Source organism: Carassius carassius, chromosome 39 (genome assembly GCF_963082965.1).
Source record: "Carassius carassius chromosome 39, fCarCar2.1, whole genome shotgun sequence".
In the NCBI taxonomy this organism is placed as follows: Eukaryota; Metazoa; Chordata; class Actinopteri; order Cypriniformes; family Cyprinidae; genus Carassius; species Carassius carassius.
This window is the reverse complement of record NC_081793.1, coordinates 28974905-28997075: the sequence shown is the minus strand read 5'-3', so window position 1 is coordinate 28997075 and position 22171 is coordinate 28974905. Positions and strand designations below refer to the sequence as shown.

The 22171-nt window shown below is 38.1% G+C and overlaps 1 protein-coding gene across 1 annotated transcript; it reads left to right on the top strand.

Annotated features, from left to right (window-relative positions):
• Positions 1 to 2364: 2364 nt before the first annotated feature.
• On the top strand, positions 2365 to 9205 carry mmp21 (matrix metallopeptidase 21). The gene is made up of 7 exons (XM_059530309.1): positions 2365 to 2597; positions 3127 to 3751; positions 3851 to 3990; positions 6460 to 6601; positions 6915 to 7172; positions 8144 to 8316; positions 8407 to 9205. The coding sequence occupies exons 1-7, from the start codon at positions 2454 to 2456 to the stop codon at positions 8713 to 8715; spliced, it is 1791 nt and encodes a 596-aa protein (XP_059386292.1). The 5' UTR covers positions 2365 to 2453; the 3' UTR covers positions 8716 to 9205.
• Positions 9206 to 22171: the final 12966 nt, after the last annotated feature.

The window sequence follows — 22171 nt, the reverse complement described above, 5'->3', positions numbered from 1 at the left end:
ATAAACACACACATGCAGTATATATTTAGAAGAAATTGTGGAATAAAAAGTCACAATTATTTAGTTTTTCGTTATAGGTTTTATTCATTTCAGTTTTAGTTATTTAAAATTAAAATGAGGAATGTTACAATGGCAGCTAGATTAAAAAATAAATAAAAATACACATATAGAAATTCAAGTAACAAATGTTTTTTTAAAGGTTTTAATTTTAGTTCCAGTTCCGGTTACAGTAACTATAATAACCTTGAACTACAGTACAAGTAATAAAATGAACTGACATATTTGTTTAGTGTGGAGGGATTGTATCAAAAGTGTTATTAATCTTTCTAAATATAGAAACTTATAAAACAGGGGTTCTCAAATTCAGCTTGGATGAAATGATTAAAGTGTCTGTGAAATGCACTCGTGTAAATGCAAATGCAGTTGTCTGTAAAGTGGAAGAAGAGTAAGTGCTCACCAGAGGTCACAGTTTCATCACTTTTAATCATTTTTCCTCAAATCAGGTCAAAATTAAAAAATAGATGCAGGATCAAAATGTTAAAGATAGGCTACTTCCAGAAAATGAAGGTTTGGGAGCATTACTGCTTTGTTTTGCATAGTGACCTAGTGTTTGTTTTGTCACAGTTCATTTCTGCTGATTCTCGAATGTTTTTATTCTACAGATTGGGACACAATGAAAGACAAATGGAATGAAAAGTCAGTTTATGTGCTTGGAAAAGCGACAGCATCTTTAGGTATGATTATGAAACTGTAGCAGTTAATTTCAGGTGGACACGAGCGAGTCCTGATCGATCAGGAGATCACGAGACGAGAGTGTTTTACTGTCTGTTCTTCACAAAACACAAAGGCAGCACATCAGAGGGTTTCTCACACACGGATGGGACTCACACGTCCCTGATCAGTGTTTTAAGTTTGTGGCTGTTAATGAAGGAAGTGTGTGTGTGTGTGTGTGTGTGTGTGTGTGTTTAAGGGCTTTTGTTTCTGTCAGCTGAGTAAATCTGCTCACACCTGCCTGATGATCTAAACACACCTGTGCATCATCACAGCCAGATGACAATCACCTTCCTCTCTCATCCTCTTCCTCTGTGCTCTGTGTTTCTCTGCAGTTATTTACTCTCTATTTGTATTTTTAAAATCTACTACATTTTTAAAGAACATGCAAATGCAATATTTTGCCCCAAAACCAGAAGAATATATTTTATATTTTTATGTACACCTCATTCTCAGCTCTGACTCAATAATGCAGTGTATATTATATAATTATATAAATGTATGCATATATATATATGTGTGTGTGTGTGAAGCGTTTATTTTCATTTTCAAAAATCATGGTTTTTATTATGTATTCATGTTTTTATTGTGTTTTATTGTGTTAGCTGTAATTTCTTAACCTAATTAATTAATTGGAATGCACAATGAAAAAACATGATTTTTGGGTATTGTTAAAAATTTTGTTATCTGTTTTTGCGAATGCATTCTTTATATTTATATAATATGTAGGCCTATTTAAAAATACAGCTGTGAATGCATATTTCTTTTTTTTTTTGCATCATTGCAATAATTGTTTTTCACCTAAACATAGGCTTAATTGTCATTATGCATTATGCAAAGTATAATTGAAATGTTTTTCTTTTGTGCTGAAATGGAAGATGAAATATAAAATAAAAATTTAAATTAATGGTGTATATTCTCCTCATTTAATGTTGATGTGCAGCATTTTAAATTACATTTACCTTTTTAATTACATTTATAATTAATTAAATGTATTATTGTGTAATTATTTACTGGTATAATCTCAGTGTTGATGGGCAGAAATTTAAATAAATTGAAAATATAATTATATTAGCTACATATTTAGTAAATATTTAAATTGCATTTAAAAACATTTAAAGTGTATATTCTCCTAAGTGTTGATGAGTATAATGGTACATTTTAGATTATATTTGTAATTGTTTTTAATTTATGTACAGAAATATTTAATAAAACAATAATTATATTTTTTATAATATATTTGATTTAATATCATTACTTGTATTGTATTTAAATAACATTATTTTCAAATGTATATTTTACTTAGTGTTGATGATCAGAAATTTAAATAGCCTTGAAATTTTATTTTAAATGGTAATTATTTTAATTTATTTTCTATAGTATATACTCCATTAATGTTTTTATTAATGTTTAGAATGTGTTTTACGGCTGAAATCAGGTGAGCGCAGGTGTGATGATGACACAGGTGAGTGTGAGTGTGTTTCTCAGGCAGGTGTGAGTCGCGTGGCTTCAGGTGACCATCTTTATTTACGTGTCTGTCGCTTATTGTTCTGGAGAAATAATCCTGCTGTTTCACACAGAGGCGCGAGCGCGTGAGCGCGTCACTATAAGAGCGCGTGGAGCCCAAGCGCGCTCACGCTCACTCTCAGTGCAGGAAACGGACGCGCAGCGAAACTGTAACGATGCTGGCTGTGATCCGGCTGATCTTCATCCTCTGGACCTTCATCTTCATCAGCGCGGAGAAGGTCTTCCACAGCAGAGATCATTCAGATGCGATGAACGACATCCGTCAGGCGGAACTCATCACCGACACCGACACTGCACAGGTCTGACATTATCTATTGTAACAATGTATTTACTGTCGCTTTTTATAAATTTAACACATCTTCGCTGAATAAAAGCATTCATTTAAAATAAATAAATAAATAAATAAATAAATCTGCTGACACAAAACTTTTGAACAGTAGTATATATTATTAGATTTCTATTTTGAATAAATGCTGTTCTTTTTTTACTTTTATTCATCAAAGAACTTTTAATACAGTATTATACCTAGAATTATTATATTAATATATAATAATTAAGTAGTACATTATTTTAATTTTATTGAAATATAATGCTTATCTTCAAGTGTGTATTCTCTTCTCCTTTGATGAAATGAACAGAAATGTAAATAACCTTAAAATGTAAAATTTTGGATTATTTAGTATTATTTCTTGTATTTAAATATTATTTTGAAGTGTACTGTATATTCTTCTCGGTGTTGCTGAGCAGAAATGTTAAGAAACACTGAAATGTTACTTTTAGAATTATTTTAATTGTGTTTACATTTATGGTTCTGCATTATTATTCCAGCGGTTTCTGTCTAAGTACGGCTTCATAAAAGACGGCGATGATCCTCAGATCCCAGCGGGTCAGACCGAGGTCAGTCTCTCTCTGGACCTTCAGGAGGGAGGAAGCGTGTCCAGATCCAGCAGCCCTGATCTCTGGTTCATCTCGGCCCTGAAGGAGTTCCAACGGGTGTCCGGTCTGCCCGTCTCAGGTGTGTTTGATGATGTCACCAAAGCAGCCATGAATAAACCCAGGTGTGGCGTCCCGGACCAGGACGAGGAGTTGGAGTCTGCCGAACAAGAACTGAACGAGACGGCTGAGTCCAACAGCACCACAACACACAATCACACTCATGCTGCAGCCAATAATACTGAACCTCACGGGCGGAAACAGCGCCACCTAGCAGCGCTTCTGAGGAGCAGGAGGAGGAGAGATGCGGGCGAGTGGAAGGGACACATGGCCTTCTCTAAAAGCCTGCTGAAGTGGCGTCTGATGGGAGAAGGTTACAGCAGTCAGCTGTCCATCGACGAGCAGAAGTACATCTTCAGACTGGCCTTCCGCATGTGGAGCGAAGTCTCTCCGCTACAGTTCGTGGAGGACGTCGCTTCGCCTCTGGAGGACATCGATATCCGACTGGGCTTCGGGACAGGTCAGTTTAACATTAACAGCATTAAAATAAGAGACCTTGCATTTTTTTGTTTTTAAAGCAGAAATGAATCATCACTGAGCCCTCTGCTGCCCCCTGCAGGTCGTCATCTGGGCTGCTCTCAGCGGTTCGACGGCGCGGGGCGAGAGTTCGCTCACGCCTGGTTCCTCGGGGACATTCATTTCGACGATGATGAACATTTCACCGTCCCAAACACAGGCAGTGGGATCAGTCTTCTAAAGGTGACACGCGAGATTTTAATAACTGATGTAGATCTCCGATCTGAATCTCTGACCTGAATCACTGATTGAATCTCTGATCTGAATCTCTGAACTGAATCACTGATTGAATCTCTGATCTGAATCTCTGAACTGAATCACTCATCTGAATCACTTATGTGAATCTCTAATCTGAATCTCTGATCTGAATCGCTGATGTGAATCTCTGATCCTAATCTCTGTTCTGAATCACTCATCTGAATCACTTATGTGAATCTCTGTTCTGAATCTCTGATCTGAATCGCTGATGTGAATCTCTGAACCTAATCTCTGTTCTGAATCACTCATCTGAATCACTTATGTGAATCTCTGTTCTGAATCTCTGATCTGAATCGCTGATGTGAATCTCTGAACCTAATCTCAGATCTGAATCACTCATCTGAATCACTTATGTGAATCTCTAATCTGAATCTCTGATCTGAATCGCTGATGTGAATCTCTGATCCTAATCTCTGTTCTGAATCACTCATCTGAATCACTTATGTGAATCTCTGTTCTGAATCTCTGATCTGAATCGCTGATGTGAATCTCTGAACCTATTCTCAGATCTGAATCATTCATCTGAATCGCTTATGTGAATCTCTGATCTGAATCGCTGATGTGAATCTCTGTTCTGAATCACTCATCTGAATCACTTATGTGAATCTCTGATCTGAATCACTTATGTGAATCACTCATCTGAATCTCTGATCTGAATCGCTGATGTGAATCTCTGATCCTAATCTCTGATCTGAATCACTTATGTGAATCTCTGATCTGAATCACTTATGTGAATCACTCATCTGAATCTCTGATCTGAATCGCTGATGTGAATCTCTGATCCTACTCTCTGTTCTGAATCACTCATCTGAATTACTTATGTGAATCACTCATCTGAATCACTTATGTGAATCTCTGATCTGAATCGCTGATGTGAATCTCTGATCCTAATCTCTGTTCTGAATCACTCATCTGAATCACTCATCTGAATCACTTATGTGAATCACTCATCTGAATCTCTGATCTGAATCGCTGATGTGAATCTCTCATCCTAATCTCTGTTCTGAATCACTCATCTGAATCACTTATGTGAATCACTCATCTGAATCTCTGATCTGAATCGCTGATGTGAATCTCTCATCCTAATCTCTGTTCTGAATCACTCATCTGAATCACTTATGTGAATCTCTGATCTAAATCTCTATTCTGAATCTCTGATCTGAATGTCCGATCTGAATCAATGGCCTGAATCGCTGATGTGAAAAGAAAATCTCTGACCTGAATCACTGATTGAATCTCTGATCTGAATCTCTGAACTGAATCACTCATCTGAATCACTTATGTGAATCTCTAATCTGAATCTCTGATCTGAATCGCTGATGTGAATCTCTGAACCTAATCTCTGATCTGAATCACTCATCTGAATCACTTATGTGAATCTCTGATCTGAATCACTCATCTGAATCACTGATGTGAATCTCTGATCCTAATCTCTGTTCTGAATCACTCATCTGAATCACTTATGTGAATCTCTGATCTGAATCACTCATCTGAATCACTTATGTGAATCTCTGATCTGAATCACTCATCTGAATCACTTATGTGAATCTCTGATCTGAATCTCTGATCTGAATCACTGATGTGAATCTCTGAACCTAATCTCTGATCTGAATCATTCATCTGAATCGCTTATGCGAATCTCTGATCTGAATCGCTGATGTGAATCTCTGATTTTAATCTCTGTTCTGAATCACTCATCTGAATCACTTATGTGAATCTCTGATCTGAATCACTCATCTGAATCACTTATGTGAATCTCTGATCTGAATCTCTGATCTGAATCACTCTTCTGAATCTCTGATCTGAATCGCTGATGTGAATCTCTGATCCTAATCTCTGATCTGAATCACTCATCTGAATCGCTGATATGAATCTCTGATCCTAATCTCTGATCTGAATCACTCATCTGAATCACTTATGTGAATCTCTGATCTGAATCACTTATGTGAATCACTCATCTGAATCTCTGATCTGAATCGCTGATGTGAATCTCTGATCCTAATCTCTGATCTGAATCACTTATGTGAATCTCTGATCTGAATCACTTATGTGAATCACTCATCTGAATCTCTGATCTGAATCGCTGATGTGAATCTCTGATCCTACTCTCTGTTCTGAATCACTCATCTGAATCACTTATGTGAATCTCTGATCTAAATCTCTATTCTGAATCTCTGATCTGAATGTCCGATCTGAATCAATGGCCTGAATCGCTGATGTGAAAAGAAAATCTCTGATTTGAATCACTGAATTGAATTGCTGATGTGCATCTCTGATGTGATTTTCTCATCTGAATCACTGATCTGAATCTCTGACCTGAAACACTGAATTGAATCTCTGATGTGTATCTCTGATTTGAATCACTGACTGTAGCATGTCATGTGTTTCATTCAGGTAGCGGTCCATGAGATCGGTCATGTTTTAGGGCTTCCTCACATCTACCGCTCAGGATCCATCATGCAGCCCAGTTACCTTCCTCAGGACGCCGGCTTTGAGATCGACTGGATGGACCGCAAATCCATCCAGAGCCTGTACGGTAAGCACTAGAGATCATTATACATATGCATGAATATTATTTATTTCTACACATTATATGAGACAGTTTTCATAACAAACAAACTTTCAACTCAAATTTCCATTACTTTTATTGTATGCATTAGCCTGAGTATGCATTATTATAGTATTTGTTGCACATGTGTGGTTGTTATGCATGAATAACAATGAGATTTTTATTATTTTACACCACTGAGAATTTGAGTTGGAAATGTCTTTAACTGTTGTGAATGTAATCCCACAATGCAAATAAAACAGGCTTGGTTTAGTTAGTTTTTGTGTGTGTTTTCTGTCAGGTGAGTGTAAGGGCCGCTTCAGCACCGTGTTTGACTGGATCAGGAAGGAGCAGACGGCGTACGGCGAGGTGGTGGTGAGGTTTAACACCTACTTCATGCGAGACGGCTGGTACTGGCTCTATGAGAACCGTAACAACAGAACACGCTACGGGGATCCGGTGGCGGTGCAGGTGGGCTGGCACGGGCTTCCCTCCAGCGGCGTGGACGCTTACGTTCACGTGTGGAACCGCAAAACAGACGCTGTCTATTTCTTTAAAGGTATTTATTTACTTATTATGAGTTTATTCATATGCCTCTGAGAGGGCACAAAAACACAATCTTAGCTGAAAGATACATTGCACAGAGATTACAGCACAAGCTTATTTGCATCTCAAATAGAAAACTGTGTACAGCAAACTTTACTTTTGTTAAAGTATATTTGCATTTTACATTTTTCCCAGTGTTTTTTTCTATTATTTTGAATTGACTATTTGTATTTTGCAGGGTTCTTTTAAATACATATTGTACATTTGAGTTTTGCAATCAATTTATTATATTTATTTATTTATTTTATTTACATATTTTCATGTTTATAATGTGTATTATTTTGCATTGCACATTTGTATTTTTCTTTTTTTTTTACATTAATATTTTGCATTGTATATTTTTATTTTGCAGGGTTTTTGCATTTGCATTTTGCATTGTACATTTTTTATTGTTGCATTTTTAAAACATTTCACATTAGCATTCAGCATAATTTTGCATTGTACATTTGTCTTTAGCATTTACATTTTTTTTTTACAAATATTTTATAATTGTATTTTGCATTTTTTATTTTTATTTTGCAGTTATTGTTTTTTTTTTTTACATATTTTACATTCATATTTTGCATTTTATATTTTTATTTTGCCATTTATTTGCATAATTTACATTTGCATTGTACATTTTTTTATTGTTGCATTTTTTAAACATTATTTTAAACATATTTATGCATTGTAAATTTGTCTTTAGCATTTATTTTATTATTATTTTTGCTTACATATTTTACATTTGTATTTTGCTTTATTTTTTTATTCCATTAAATGCACATTGCCCTTTTGTATTTTGGATGGTACTTGTTCAGTTATTAGATTTATTTCAAAATGCACTGTAAGGTTATGAATTGCATACTACTGTACAGAAGTGCATACTGCACTGTTTCTGTTTAGATGTTTGCATGTATGTACTGATGTTTCGCTGTAATGTTTCAGGCGTGCAGTACTGGCGTTATGACAGTGAGAATGATCAGGTGTTCACTGAAGACTCAGACGGCCGCTCGTACCCTCGTCTGATCTCTGAAGGCTTTCCCGGCGTGTCTGGACCAGTGGATACTGCATACTACGACCGGAGAGATGCTCACATCTACTTCTTCAAGGGCTCACAGGTAACAGCTGCTAATAATCTACACTTAATGCAAGATGAATAGTTCCAGTGTCCAATGGAGATTTAGTAATTGCACAATATTAATTTGCAGGTGTTCAGGTTTGATGTGCGCATGCACCGCTTGGCTTCTTCTTCCCCACAAAAAATCACAGAGGTGTTTCCCGCCGTTGTCCCCGGTAACCATCCCCTCGGTAACCTGGATGCGGTGTATTTCTCCTACTCACACAACACAGTGTTCCTGCTGAAGGGCTCGTGGTTCTGGAGGATGGTGAGCGGCAGAGATCGCAGACGGAGCGCCTCGCTGCCACCGAACGGCCTCATGCCCCGCAGAGACGTGGAGCAGCAGTGGTTCGACATCTGCGACGTTCACAGCAGCTCTCTGAGAACCGCACGCAGATGATGAGATCTGATCTCAGATCAGCCTCATACTGTATGAGGAAGCCTGCAGCACTTGAACTGAACGAACGCTGAGAGCGTGAGGACGTTCATCTGAATCTGGGATTTCCAGATGAGTTCAAATCTACAATTGAAGTCTCCTGAGGTTTAAGTGAAAGCAATAGTTCACACAGAAATGAACATGTGCTGTAAATGTGTTCATTCCCGGTCATCTGAGATCAGGATGAGTTTGTTTCTTCTTCAGGTTTGTAGAAATGTAGCATTGCATCAGTGTCTCATCAATGGATGCTCTGCAGTGAATGGGTGCCGTCAGAATGAGAGTCTGATAAAAACATCAGAATAATCCACAGCACTCCAGTCCATCAGTGAACATCTGGAGAAGACAAAAGATGAAACACATCCAGCATTAAGATGTTTTTAACTCAAATAATCCATAATAACACTTCCTCCAGTGAACAAGTGTTCTGGTCTGAATCAGGAGAGAAATCTGCACAGATCAAGCAGCTTTAAACAGCTTTAAACAAATCTGTGAGAGACAACAGCAGATGCACTTGTTCACTGGAGGAAGTGTTATTATGGATTATTTGAGTTAAAATCATCTTAATGCTGGATGTGTTTCATCTTTTGTCTTCTCCAGATGTTCACTGATGGACTGGAGTGCTGTGGATTATTGTGATGTTTTTATCAGACTCTCATTCTGACGGCACCCATTCACTGCAGAGCATCCATTGATGAGACACTGATGCAATGCTACATTTCTACAAACCTGATGAAGAAACAAACTCATCCTGATCTCAGATTAACTGAGAGTGAGTGAATTATGATACATTTTAGAACAAAATGAAATTTAGTTTGTCAGTATTCTATATTTTTTGTGGTCTTTTGTAGTTAGAAGTTTATTTATATAAATCAGCATGTATGTCAGGCAATGCAGTGCATCAATATTTGACAAAAACATGTATCTATTTATACTGTTTGCTTGAATATGACTATATTTATTCCATAAATTATTTGGTAACACTTTAAAATAAGGTTAAATACTTTAATTAACATAAACTAATAATGAACAATACTTCCACAACATGTATAAATAATGTTAATTTTGATATTTACTGATGATTATTAAAATCAAAAGTTGTGTGATGCACTGTGAATGACATGAACTAAAAGCGAATGACAGTATTTTCATTAAGCAACATCAACAAAGATTAATAAATACTCAAATAAATGTATTGTTCACTGTTTGTTGATTTAAGTTAATATATTAACCAGCATTAACTAATGGATCCTTACTGTAAAGAGTTACCAGTTATTTAATATTTGTTATTATTTGTTTGTTATAAACATGTTCTTTCAAAATAAATTTCTAATTTTCACAATTTTTTTGTTGTTTTTTATTTATTTTTTTATGTCTGTCTCTATGTGTATGATTTTCATAACGGATTTTTAATATCAAATGACAAGCTGCTTAACAGGCTTTCAGTTTAATTTCTTTATTAGTACTGACTAGTACAAACTCTATTAGAGCTGATATTTACAGTACATGACTAAAACACATTACTGTATATTTACTGTACGTATATCATTCTCTGCAGATGTCCTGTATGATCACATGCGACAAGAAATGGAATTATAATGTACAAGATCCCTTCATTATAACACTGAAAACTATTTATACATGCACTAATTTATGAAGCTTAATGACTTTTGCATATTAATAAACTCATACTGACTTAATGGCACTTTATTCAAGGGTTAAAACCATAAAAATATATTACAAAACTTGAACTAATTTAATAATAATAATAAAAACCTAAACCTATTTCATTTCAGAAAGCTGTCAATGGAACATTACTCATTTTCATATATTTCATCTTAATTTATCAGTAAAATAAAAAACGAATAAAAATGCACAACAAAATAACTAAAAGCAGAAAATATTAGAATTCTTAATATATTCTTAAAAACTATAACACTATGTCAAGGGGACTTAAATAACTGCTGTATACTTGATATGAACTCTATTTCTAATTTATTTTTTATAATGAAAGAAATCATTGCACTGTGAAAGGACTTGATTGTCTGAATAAATATAACTTAGCTATTCGTCATTTTTATTTAACAATTGTACTCTTGTAAAACCCACATGCAAAATGCAGAATAGCAACATTAATAAACAGACAAAAAGTTGACCAGTTAAGGAGATGCCATAGATTATTTCTCATAAATGTACTGTTAAAGTGTGTTTATTATATATGTGCATCAGCCTAAAGCCGCTGTGAGCGATTCAGCAGAGATCAGTCAGTTCACTGCTAATACAAAACATATGGATTCATGTGATTAATAACATTAGCAAAAACATGCATACTAATGTACTATTCACACTATTTATAGAAAATCCATGCATGGAACTAATTAGGAAATGATTGCATTCCAGCAGGGATCTGTTGCTATGGAGAGTAACTCATGATGTCATCACCACAGACTCTTATTAGAGCTGATGATTTTTTCTTAAAATTAGATTAATGCAATTTCTAATTTGTTGATTATATATGAATGAAAGCCCTGACATATTTATGATATATTTTGTTTTATTTTTACTCAAACTACTCTCAGACTACTCACACTATTCACACTACTCACACTACTCACACTACTCACACTACTCACACTACTCACACTATTCAAACTATTCACACTACTCACACTACTCACAGTACTCATACTATTCACACTACTCACACTACTCACACTATTCAAACTATTCACACTACTCACACTACTCACACTACTCACACTACTCATACTATTCACACTACTCACAGTACTCATACTACTCACACTACTCACACCACTCTTACTATTCACACTACTCACACCACTCATACTATTCACACTACTCATACTATTCACACTACTCACACTACTCACACTACTCACACTACTCACACCACTCACACTACTCACACCACTCATACTACTCACACTACTCACACCACTCATACTACTCATACTATTCACACTACTCATACTACTCACACTACTCACAGTACTCATACTATTCACACTACTCACACTACTCACACTATTCAAACTATTCACACTACTCACACTACTCACACTACTCACACTACTCATACTATTCACACTACTCACAGTACTCATACTACTCACACTACTCACACCACTCTTACTATTCACACTACTCACACCACTCATACTATTCACACTACTCATACTATTCACACTACTCACACTACTCACACTACTCACACTACTCACACCACTCATACTACTCACACTACTCACACCACTCATACTACTCACACTACTCACACCACTCATACTACTCATACTATTCACACTACTCATACTACTCACACTACTCATACTACTCACACTATTCACACTACTCACACTACTCACACTACTCACACTACTCACACTACTCACACCACTCACACCACTCACACCACTCACACCACTCATACTACTCACACCACTCACACCACTCACACTACTCACACTACTCACACTACTCACACTACTCACACTACTCATACTACTCACACTACTCACACTACTCATACTACTCACACTACTCACACTACTCACACTACTCATACTATTCACACTACTCACACTACTCACACTACTCACACTACTCACACTACTCACACCACTCATACTATTCACACTACTCATATTACCCACACTACTCACACTACTCATATTACCCACACTACTGAGACTATTCACACTACTCACACTACTCATACTACTCACACTACTCATACTATTCACACTACTCACACTACTCACACTACTCACACCACTCATACTACTCATACTACTCACACTACTCACACTACTCACACTACTCACACTACTCACACTACTCACACCACTCATACTATTCACACTACTCATATTACCCACACTACTCACACTACTCATATTACCCACACTACTGAGACTATTCACACTACTCACACTACTCATACTACTCACACTACTCATACTATTCACACTACTCACACTACTCACACTACTCACACCACTCATACTACTCATACTACTCACACTACTCACACTACTCACACTACTCACACTACTCACACTACTCATACTATTCACACTACTCATATTACCCACACTACTCACACTACTCATATTACCCACACTACTGAGACTATTCACACTACTCACACTACTCATACTACTCACACTACTCATACTATTCACACTACTCACACTACTCACACTACTCACACCACTCATACTACTCATACTACTCACACTACTCACACTACTCACACTACTCACACCACTCATACTATTCACACTACTCATATTACCCACACTACTCACACTACTCATATTACCCACACTACTGAGACTATTCACACTACTCACACTACTCATACTACTCACACTACTCATACTATTCACACTACTCACACTACTCACACTGCTCACACCACTCATACTACTCACACTACTCACACCACTCATACTACTCACACTACTCACACCACTCATACTACTCACACCACTCACACCACTCATACTACTCATACTACTCACACTACTCATACTACTCACACTACTCACACTACTCACACTATACACACTACTCACACTACTCACACTACTCACACTACTCACACTACTCATACTACTCACACTACTCACACTACTCATACTACTCACACTACTCACACTACTCACACTACTCATACTATTCACACTACTCACACTACTCACACTACTCACACTACTCACACTACTCACACCACTCATACTATTCACACTACTCATATTACCCACACTACTCACACTACTCATATTACCCACACTACTGAGACTATTCACACTACTCACACTACTCATACTACTCACACTACTCATACTATTCACACTACTCACACTACTCACACTACTCACACCACTCATACTACTCATACTACTCACACTACTCACACTACTCACACTACTCACACTACTCACACTACTCACACCACTCATACTATTCACACTACTCATATTACCCACACTACTCACACTACTCATATTACCCACACTACTGAGACTATTCACACTACTCACACTACTCATACTACTCACACTACTCATACTATTCACACTACTCACACTACTCACACTACTCACACCACTCATACTACTCATACTACTCACACTACTCACACTACTCACACTACTCACACTACTCACACTACTCATACTATTCACACTACTCATATTACCCACACTACTCACACTACTCATATTACCCACACTACTGAGACTATTCACACTACTCACACTACTCATACTACTCACACTACTCATACTATTCACACTACTCACACTACTCACACTACTCACACCACTCATACTACTCATACTACTCACACTACTCACACTACTCACACTACTCACACCACTCATACTATTCACACTACTCATATTACCCACACTACTCACACTACTCATATTACCCACACTACTGAGACTATTCACACTACTCACACTACTCATACTACTCACACTACTCATACTATTCACACTACTCACACTACTCACACTGCTCACACCACTCATACTACTCACACTACTCACACCACTCATACTACTCACACTACTCACACCACTCATACTACTCACACCACTCACACCACTCATACTACTCATACTACTCACACTACTCATACTACTCACACTACTCACACTACTCACACTATACACACTACTCACACTACTCACACTACTCATACTACTCACACTACTCACACTACTCACACTACTCACACTACTCACACTACTCACACCACTCATACTACTCATACTACTCACACTACTCACACTACTCACACTACTCACACTACTCACACCACTCATACTATTCACACTACTCATATTACCCACACTACTCACACTACTCATATTACCCACACTACTGAGACTATTCACACTACTCACACTACTCATACTACTCACACTACTCATACTATTCACACTACTCACACTACTCACACTGCTCACACCACTCATACTACTCACACTACTCACACCACTCATACTACTCACACTACTCACACCACTCATACTACTCACACCACTCACACCACTCATACTACTCATACTACTCACACTACTCATACTACTCACACTACTCACACTACTCACACTATACACACTACTCACACTACTCACACTACTCATACTACTCACACTACTCACACTACTCACACTACTCACACTACTCACACCACTCACACTACTCACACCACTCACACAACTCATACCACGCACACTACTCACACTACTCACACTACTCACACTACTCACACTACTCATACTACTCACACTACTCACACTACTCACACTACTCACACTACTCACACTACTCATACTATTCACACTACTCACACTACTCATACTATTCACACTACTCACACTACTCATACTACTCACACTACTCACACTACTCACACTATTCACACTACTCATATTACCCACACTACTCACACTACTCATATTACCCACACTACTCACACTACTCATATTACCCACACTACTGAGACTATTCACACTACTCACACTACTCATACTACTCACACTACTCATACTATTCACACTACTCACACTACTCACACTACTCACACTACTCACACCACTCATACTACTCACACTACTCACACCACTCATACTACTCACACTACTCACACCACTCATACTACTCATACTACTCACACTACTCATACTACTCACACTACTCACACTACTCACACTACTCACACTACTCACACTACTCACACTACTCACACCACTCACACTACTCACACCACTCACACCACTCACACCACTCACACCACTCACACTACTCACACTACTCACACTACTCATACTACTCACACTACTCACACTACTCACACTACTCATACTACTCACACTACTCACACTACTCACACTACTCACACTATTCACACTACTCATATTACCCACACTACTCACACTACTCATATTACCCACACTACTGAGACTATTCACACTACTCACACTACTCATACTACTCACACTACTCATACTATTCACACTACTCACACTACTCATACTATTCACACTACTCATATTACCCACACTACTCACACTACTCATATTACCCACACTACTGAGACTATTCACACTACTCACACTACTCATACTACTCACACCACTCATACTATTCACACTACTCATATTACCCACACTACTCACACTACTCATACTATTCACACTACTCACACCACTCATACTATTCACACTACTCACACTACTCATACTACCCACACTACTCACACTACTCATACTACCCACACTACTCACACCACTCATACTACTCACACTACTCATATTACCCACACTACTCACACTACTCATACTATTCACACTACTCACACCACTCATACTTTTCACACTATCCCCATGGATTGTTACACCGAATGTCAAGCGGCGGAGGCTGGCGGAGGGAACGAAAACAAAAGCGGGGCTGCAGGTCGGGCGTCTTGGCTAGGCTAAAGAGGGCTCCTAACAGACCACCACTTCCTAGCCTGAACGTCGCGAACGCCCGATCCCTGGGGAATAAGATGGATGAACTACATCTAGACATATCAAGCCGGACAACCACATGGGACAGCTCTGTGATAATTATCACTGAAAGTTGGCTACACCCGGGGATCCCGGACGCAGCAGTTGAGCTAGCGGGTCGCTCATTACATCGGAGCGACAGAACAGAGAACTCAGGTAAGAGCCGCGGAGGCGGACTGTGCATATATGTGAACAAAGACTGGTGTACAAATTCTACTGTTATTTATAAGCACTGCTCACCTGATCTAGAGCTGCTAGTTGTTAAGTGTAGACCTTTTTATTTGCCACGTGAATTTACTGTCACCGTGGTAACAGCGGTCTACATTCCACCAGACGCAGACCGTAATTTAGCATTGGGTCATGCACTAACAGCTATAGACAAAAAGCAAAACAATTATCCAGAAGGCATTTTTATTGTGGCTGGTGATTTTAAGCATGTTAATCTTAAAACAGTGTTACCCAGTTTTTATCAGCATGTTAAATGTGCAACACGAGGGAATAACATACTGGACTGTGTATACTCTAATATAAAAAAGGGATACAGAGCCTTCCCCCTCGCACACCTGGGCCAGTCCGATCACTTGTCACTATCCCTGATTCCGGCATATCGCCCTGTCATTAAAAAGCAGAAGACTACTGTGAGAACTGTTAAGAGGTGGCCTGAAGACGCATCTCTACAGCTACAAGACTGCTTTGAGCGAACAAACTGGACTTTGTTTTTTAATCAGGATGTGAATGAATATGCTTTTACTGTTCTCTGTTACATCAGGACTTGTGTTGAAAATATTACTATCAACACACGCATCAAGATCCCTCCTAACAGAAAACCTTGGATGACGGTGGAGGTCCATGCCCTTCTGAGGGAGCGCAATACAGCATTTAAATCTGGGGACAGAGCACTATATAATACATCAAGGTACAACTTGAAAAAGGGCATCAAGCAGGCAAAAGCAGCATACAAGGAAAAGATAGAGGGTCACTTTACTAATAAAGATCCAACACGTGTGTGGCAAGGAATACAACAAATAACTAATTACAGGGCCAGCCGTGAACCAACTACAAACATCAATGCCTCCTTGGTAGAGGAGCTCAATCACTTCTATACCCGTTTTGAAACATCAGGGCCAGATAATGGAGCTGCTCCCCCCCCTGCTGATACAGATTTTACATTTACAGTAACAGCAGAGGAAGTGAGATGCAGCTTTAGGTCTGTAAACACTAGAAAGGCAGAGGGACCGGACGCGATCCCAGGAAGAGTGCTCAGAGAATGCGCCTACCAGCTCGCAGATGTCTTTGCAGACATATTTAATATGTTTCTGGCCACATCAACCGTACCGACCTGCTTTAAAACAGCACCTATCATTCCAGTGCCTAAGAAAAGTCACATCAGCACCTTGAATGATTATAGACCTGTAGCGCTCACCCCCATTGCTGCAAAGTGCTTTGAAAGGCTGGTGATGAAGCATGTTAAATCTGTTCTTCCCATCAACCTGGACCAGCATCAGTATGCCTACAGGGAAAATAGGTCCACAGAAGATGCAATCATTACAGCCCTCCATAAAGCGCTAACACATCTGGACAAGGGGAAGACATACGTGAGACTACTTTTCATCGATTATAGTTCAGCGTTTAATACTATTATTCCTAATCAGCTGGTCACTAAACTTCTTGACTTGGGTCTTAGCAGCAGCCTGTGTATGTGGATAAAGGATTTCCTGACAGATCGACCACAGACAATGAGACTGGGCTCATACCGATCTTCAAGCCTGTCCGTCAGCACTGGAGCACCGCAAGGCTGCGTGTTGAGCCGTTGCTATATTCCATCTACACGTACGACTGCATCTCCACCCACCCCTCGAACACAATGATAAAATTTGCGGATGATACAACTGTGGTGGGAGAAATCTCAAACGACGATGAGAATGCATACAGAGATGAAGTTGACAGATTGACAGGATGGTGCAAAAACAACAATTTGACCATGAATGTTAAGAAAACAAAGGAGATAATAGTGGACTTCAGAAGGTGTAAGGAGGACCCTCAACCCCTCATAATTAATGGTGAGGAAGTGGAAAAGGTATCATGTTTTAAATTCTTGGAGATCATGATCTCAGAGGACCTCAAATGGGAGATAAATACTACCGCTATGGTTAAAAAGGCGCAACAGCGACTTTACTTTTTAAGAACACTCAAAAGGAGCCATTTGCCTGCTGAGCTTCTTAAGATCTTTTATCAATGTGCCATAGAAAGTGTCATAACATACGGGATTGCTGCATGGTATGCTAATAGCACAGGGAAGGACAGGAAATCTCTTGATCAAGTTTTAAGATCTGCTGAAAAAACCATTGGACTTCCCCTGAACCGACTGGATGATATTTTTAAGATCCGCTGCCTCCGCCGAGCACGTAACATTCTACAGGACGAGACACACCCCTCAAACCATCTTTTCTCCTTGCTTCCATCTGGCAGGCGGTACCGGGCTCTTAGTGCACGGACATCCAGGCTGCAGTACAGTTTCATTGCAAGGGCCATTGCAGAACTGAATAATTATACACTCCTACCTCTCAGTCAGCACAGTTGCACTTTATAGGAACGGACTTTATGTAATGGAACTTAAGTGTAATGTTGGATGCCCTGTTATTTTTAACTATATTTATTGTGTGAATGTGTATATGAATGTGAGCATTGTTTTCTTAGAGGATGCACAAGCAAATTTCGTTGTATGGTACTACTGCACAATGACAATAAATTTACTTACTTACTTACTTACTTACTTCTCACACTACTCATACTACCCACACTACTCACACTACTCATACTACCCACACTACTCACACCACTCATACTACTCACACTACTCACACTACTCACACTACTCATATTACCCACACTACTCACACTATTCACACTACTCACACCACTCATACTATTCACACTACTCACACTACTCATACTACCCACACTACTCACACCACTCATACTACTCACACTACTCATACTACTCACACTACTCACACTACTCATATTACCCACACTACTCATACTACTCACACTACTCACACTGGTCTCATACTACTCTCAAACTACTCACACTACTCATACTACTCATACTATTCACACTACTCACACCACTCATACTATTCACACTACTCACAAACAACTCATACTACTCACACTACTCTCAAACTACTCACACTACTCATACTATTCACACTACTCATACTACTCACACTACTCAAACTACTCTCATACTACTCACACTACTCACACTACTCTCAAACTACTCATACTACTCACACTACTCACACTACTCTCAAACTACTCATACTACTCACACTACTCATACTATTCACACTACTCATACTACTCATACTACTCACATTACTCAAACTACTCTCATACTACTCACACTACTCCATATAGTATGCACATTTTATGTAGAAAATGGTAAATTAACTCATACACCATAACACCACTCATACTACTCACACCACTCATACTACTCACACTACTCATATTACCCACACTACTCACACTACTCATACTATTCACACTACTCACACCACTCATACTATTCACACTACTCACACTACTCACACCACTCATACTATTCACACTACTCACACTACTCATACTACCCACACTACTCACACCAATCATACTACTCACACTACTCATATTACCCACACTACTCATACTATTCACACTACTCACACCACTCATACTATTCACACTACTCACACTACTCATACTACCCACACTACTCACACCACTCATACTACTCACACTACTCATATTACCCACACTACTCACACTGGTCTCATACTACTCTCAAACTACTCACACTACTCATACTACTCATACTATTCACACTACTCATACTACTCAAACTACTCTCACACTACTCACACTACTCTCAAACAACTCATACTACTCACACTACTCATACTACTCATACTACTCACACTACTCACACTGCTCTCATACTACTCTAAAACTACTCACACTACTCATACTACTCATACTACTCACACTACTCAAACTACTCTCATTACTCTCAAACTACTCACACTACTCATACTACTCATACTATTCACACTACTCATACTACTCACACTACTCAAACTACTCTCATACTACTCACACTACTCTCAAACTACTCACACTACTCCATATAGTATGCACATTTTATGTAGGAAATGGTAAATTAACTCACTATGTTTGCCAGTTTTTGTAATGTCTGTTAAAAAATGTACTCAGTTAGCATGAAGATGTCTTTGAATCATCTTCTTTTGGACCTTCCTGAGCTAAAACAGATATATAATTTGATTAATGATGACATGTCTTGTTTTTTCATAACCAGGGGGTATCAAATAGGCTTTAAAAGGTTAATTGGAGACATTTGCACTGAAAATATAATTGTCTTAATTTGCCAGGGATGGAAATTCATGCTGGAGTTTTGAAATCTGTATTCAGTAAAATTATCACTGGAAAAGTTACTGTAATCCACTTGACGAAAGGAATAATATTTCAATCTAGGCATTAATTTGTATTCGTCATCAATAACTAAAGAAAAATAAACTAAAACTATTAAATAAATGTTTTTGTATATTGTACATATTACAGTTTTTTTCAATCGCTAACAAGCACTTAACCATACTTCAGATACTTTTTCTAAACTCTTAACACAGACTCACACCTACAAAACACTATTGGCCAAGTGGATAATTTTCTTCTCAAAAACAAATTTTGTTAAATATATACTAAATCTTCATTTCAAAATAGAACACATCTTTCTCTGCACACACTAACTTTACCAAAACACTGGAAATCTGACTCAAAATTAAATTATTCTGTCAAAGAATAACACTTGTTTTCACCTCACAAGGTACATGCAGTCAATCAAAGTACACCAGGTTTCAAAATACTGGCTATTGTTGACATTACAAAAACTGCATAGACTTTTAGGTTTCAGTTTCACAGGTATTTGCATGCAAAACATGCAATCCACAGTTTTACACAAAATGTCTTGGTTAGGTACTGTATGTCTAAATGTACAGTAATGTTCACATTCAAAACCATTCCAAAAAACAACGGTATGATAGCACAGAAAAGGTTTTACAGTATTGCTTACAGTGAACAAAATATCCATGAAACACATAAGAGCATTCTGAACAAAAAAACAACAGCAAAAAGCCCAGATAAAAAGGGGGGGGACTAAAAAAAAAAAAAACCCAGGCACAAAATTACTGTATCATGGTACACATGGTAATGTTTGCCCCTCTCTGTCCTGGCATATCAACTGTGGCCCTTTTCCCAATTGCATTTCGTCCACGTTAATGCCTTTTGGCCAGATTGAATCCTGCCTCATCTATGTAAATGAATTCATGAGGGGCCTGGTTGGCCTCCAATTCCATAACTCTCTGAAACAAAGTTTATGTAAATCATGTCATTACTATATACCATACTGTACTGTAACCTATAACTGTAAAGGTTACCTACTTGCAAAGTGCAAAGCTTATAGAACTGGACATTGAATTGAACATACACTATACCTGGACATATTGTTGTCCTCTCAAAGGGAACAGTGTAGAGCTGCTTCATCCGCACTCTGTGTTTGGACAATGTCCGCGTAATCGTTGTGAGGCTGATGCTATCGATATTGTCAAATATCTCATGGTCCTCTACAATTCTAGTTTGAATTTCATGCAGTTTTATTGCATTATTTGCAACAACCATTTCTACAATGGCAAGCTCTTGATCATTATTTAGGAGCCTTCCTCTTCCCCCAGAGGGTGGAAGACGTTGCATTCTTTAGAGGGACAAAAAAT

Coding starts and splice junctions, on each gene's coding strand:
- mmp21 (XM_059530309.1), top strand. CDS start 2,454: ATGCTGGCTGTGATCCGGCTGATCTTCATCCTCTGGACCTTCATCTTC. Junction 3,991..6,459: donor GTGGGATCAGTCTTCTAAAG/GTGACACGCGAG, acceptor TGTTTCATTCAG/GTAGCGGTCCATGAGATCGG. Junction 8,317..8,406: donor ACTTCTTCAAGGGCTCACAG/GTAACAGCTGCT, acceptor ATTAATTTGCAG/GTGTTCAGGTTTGATGTGCG.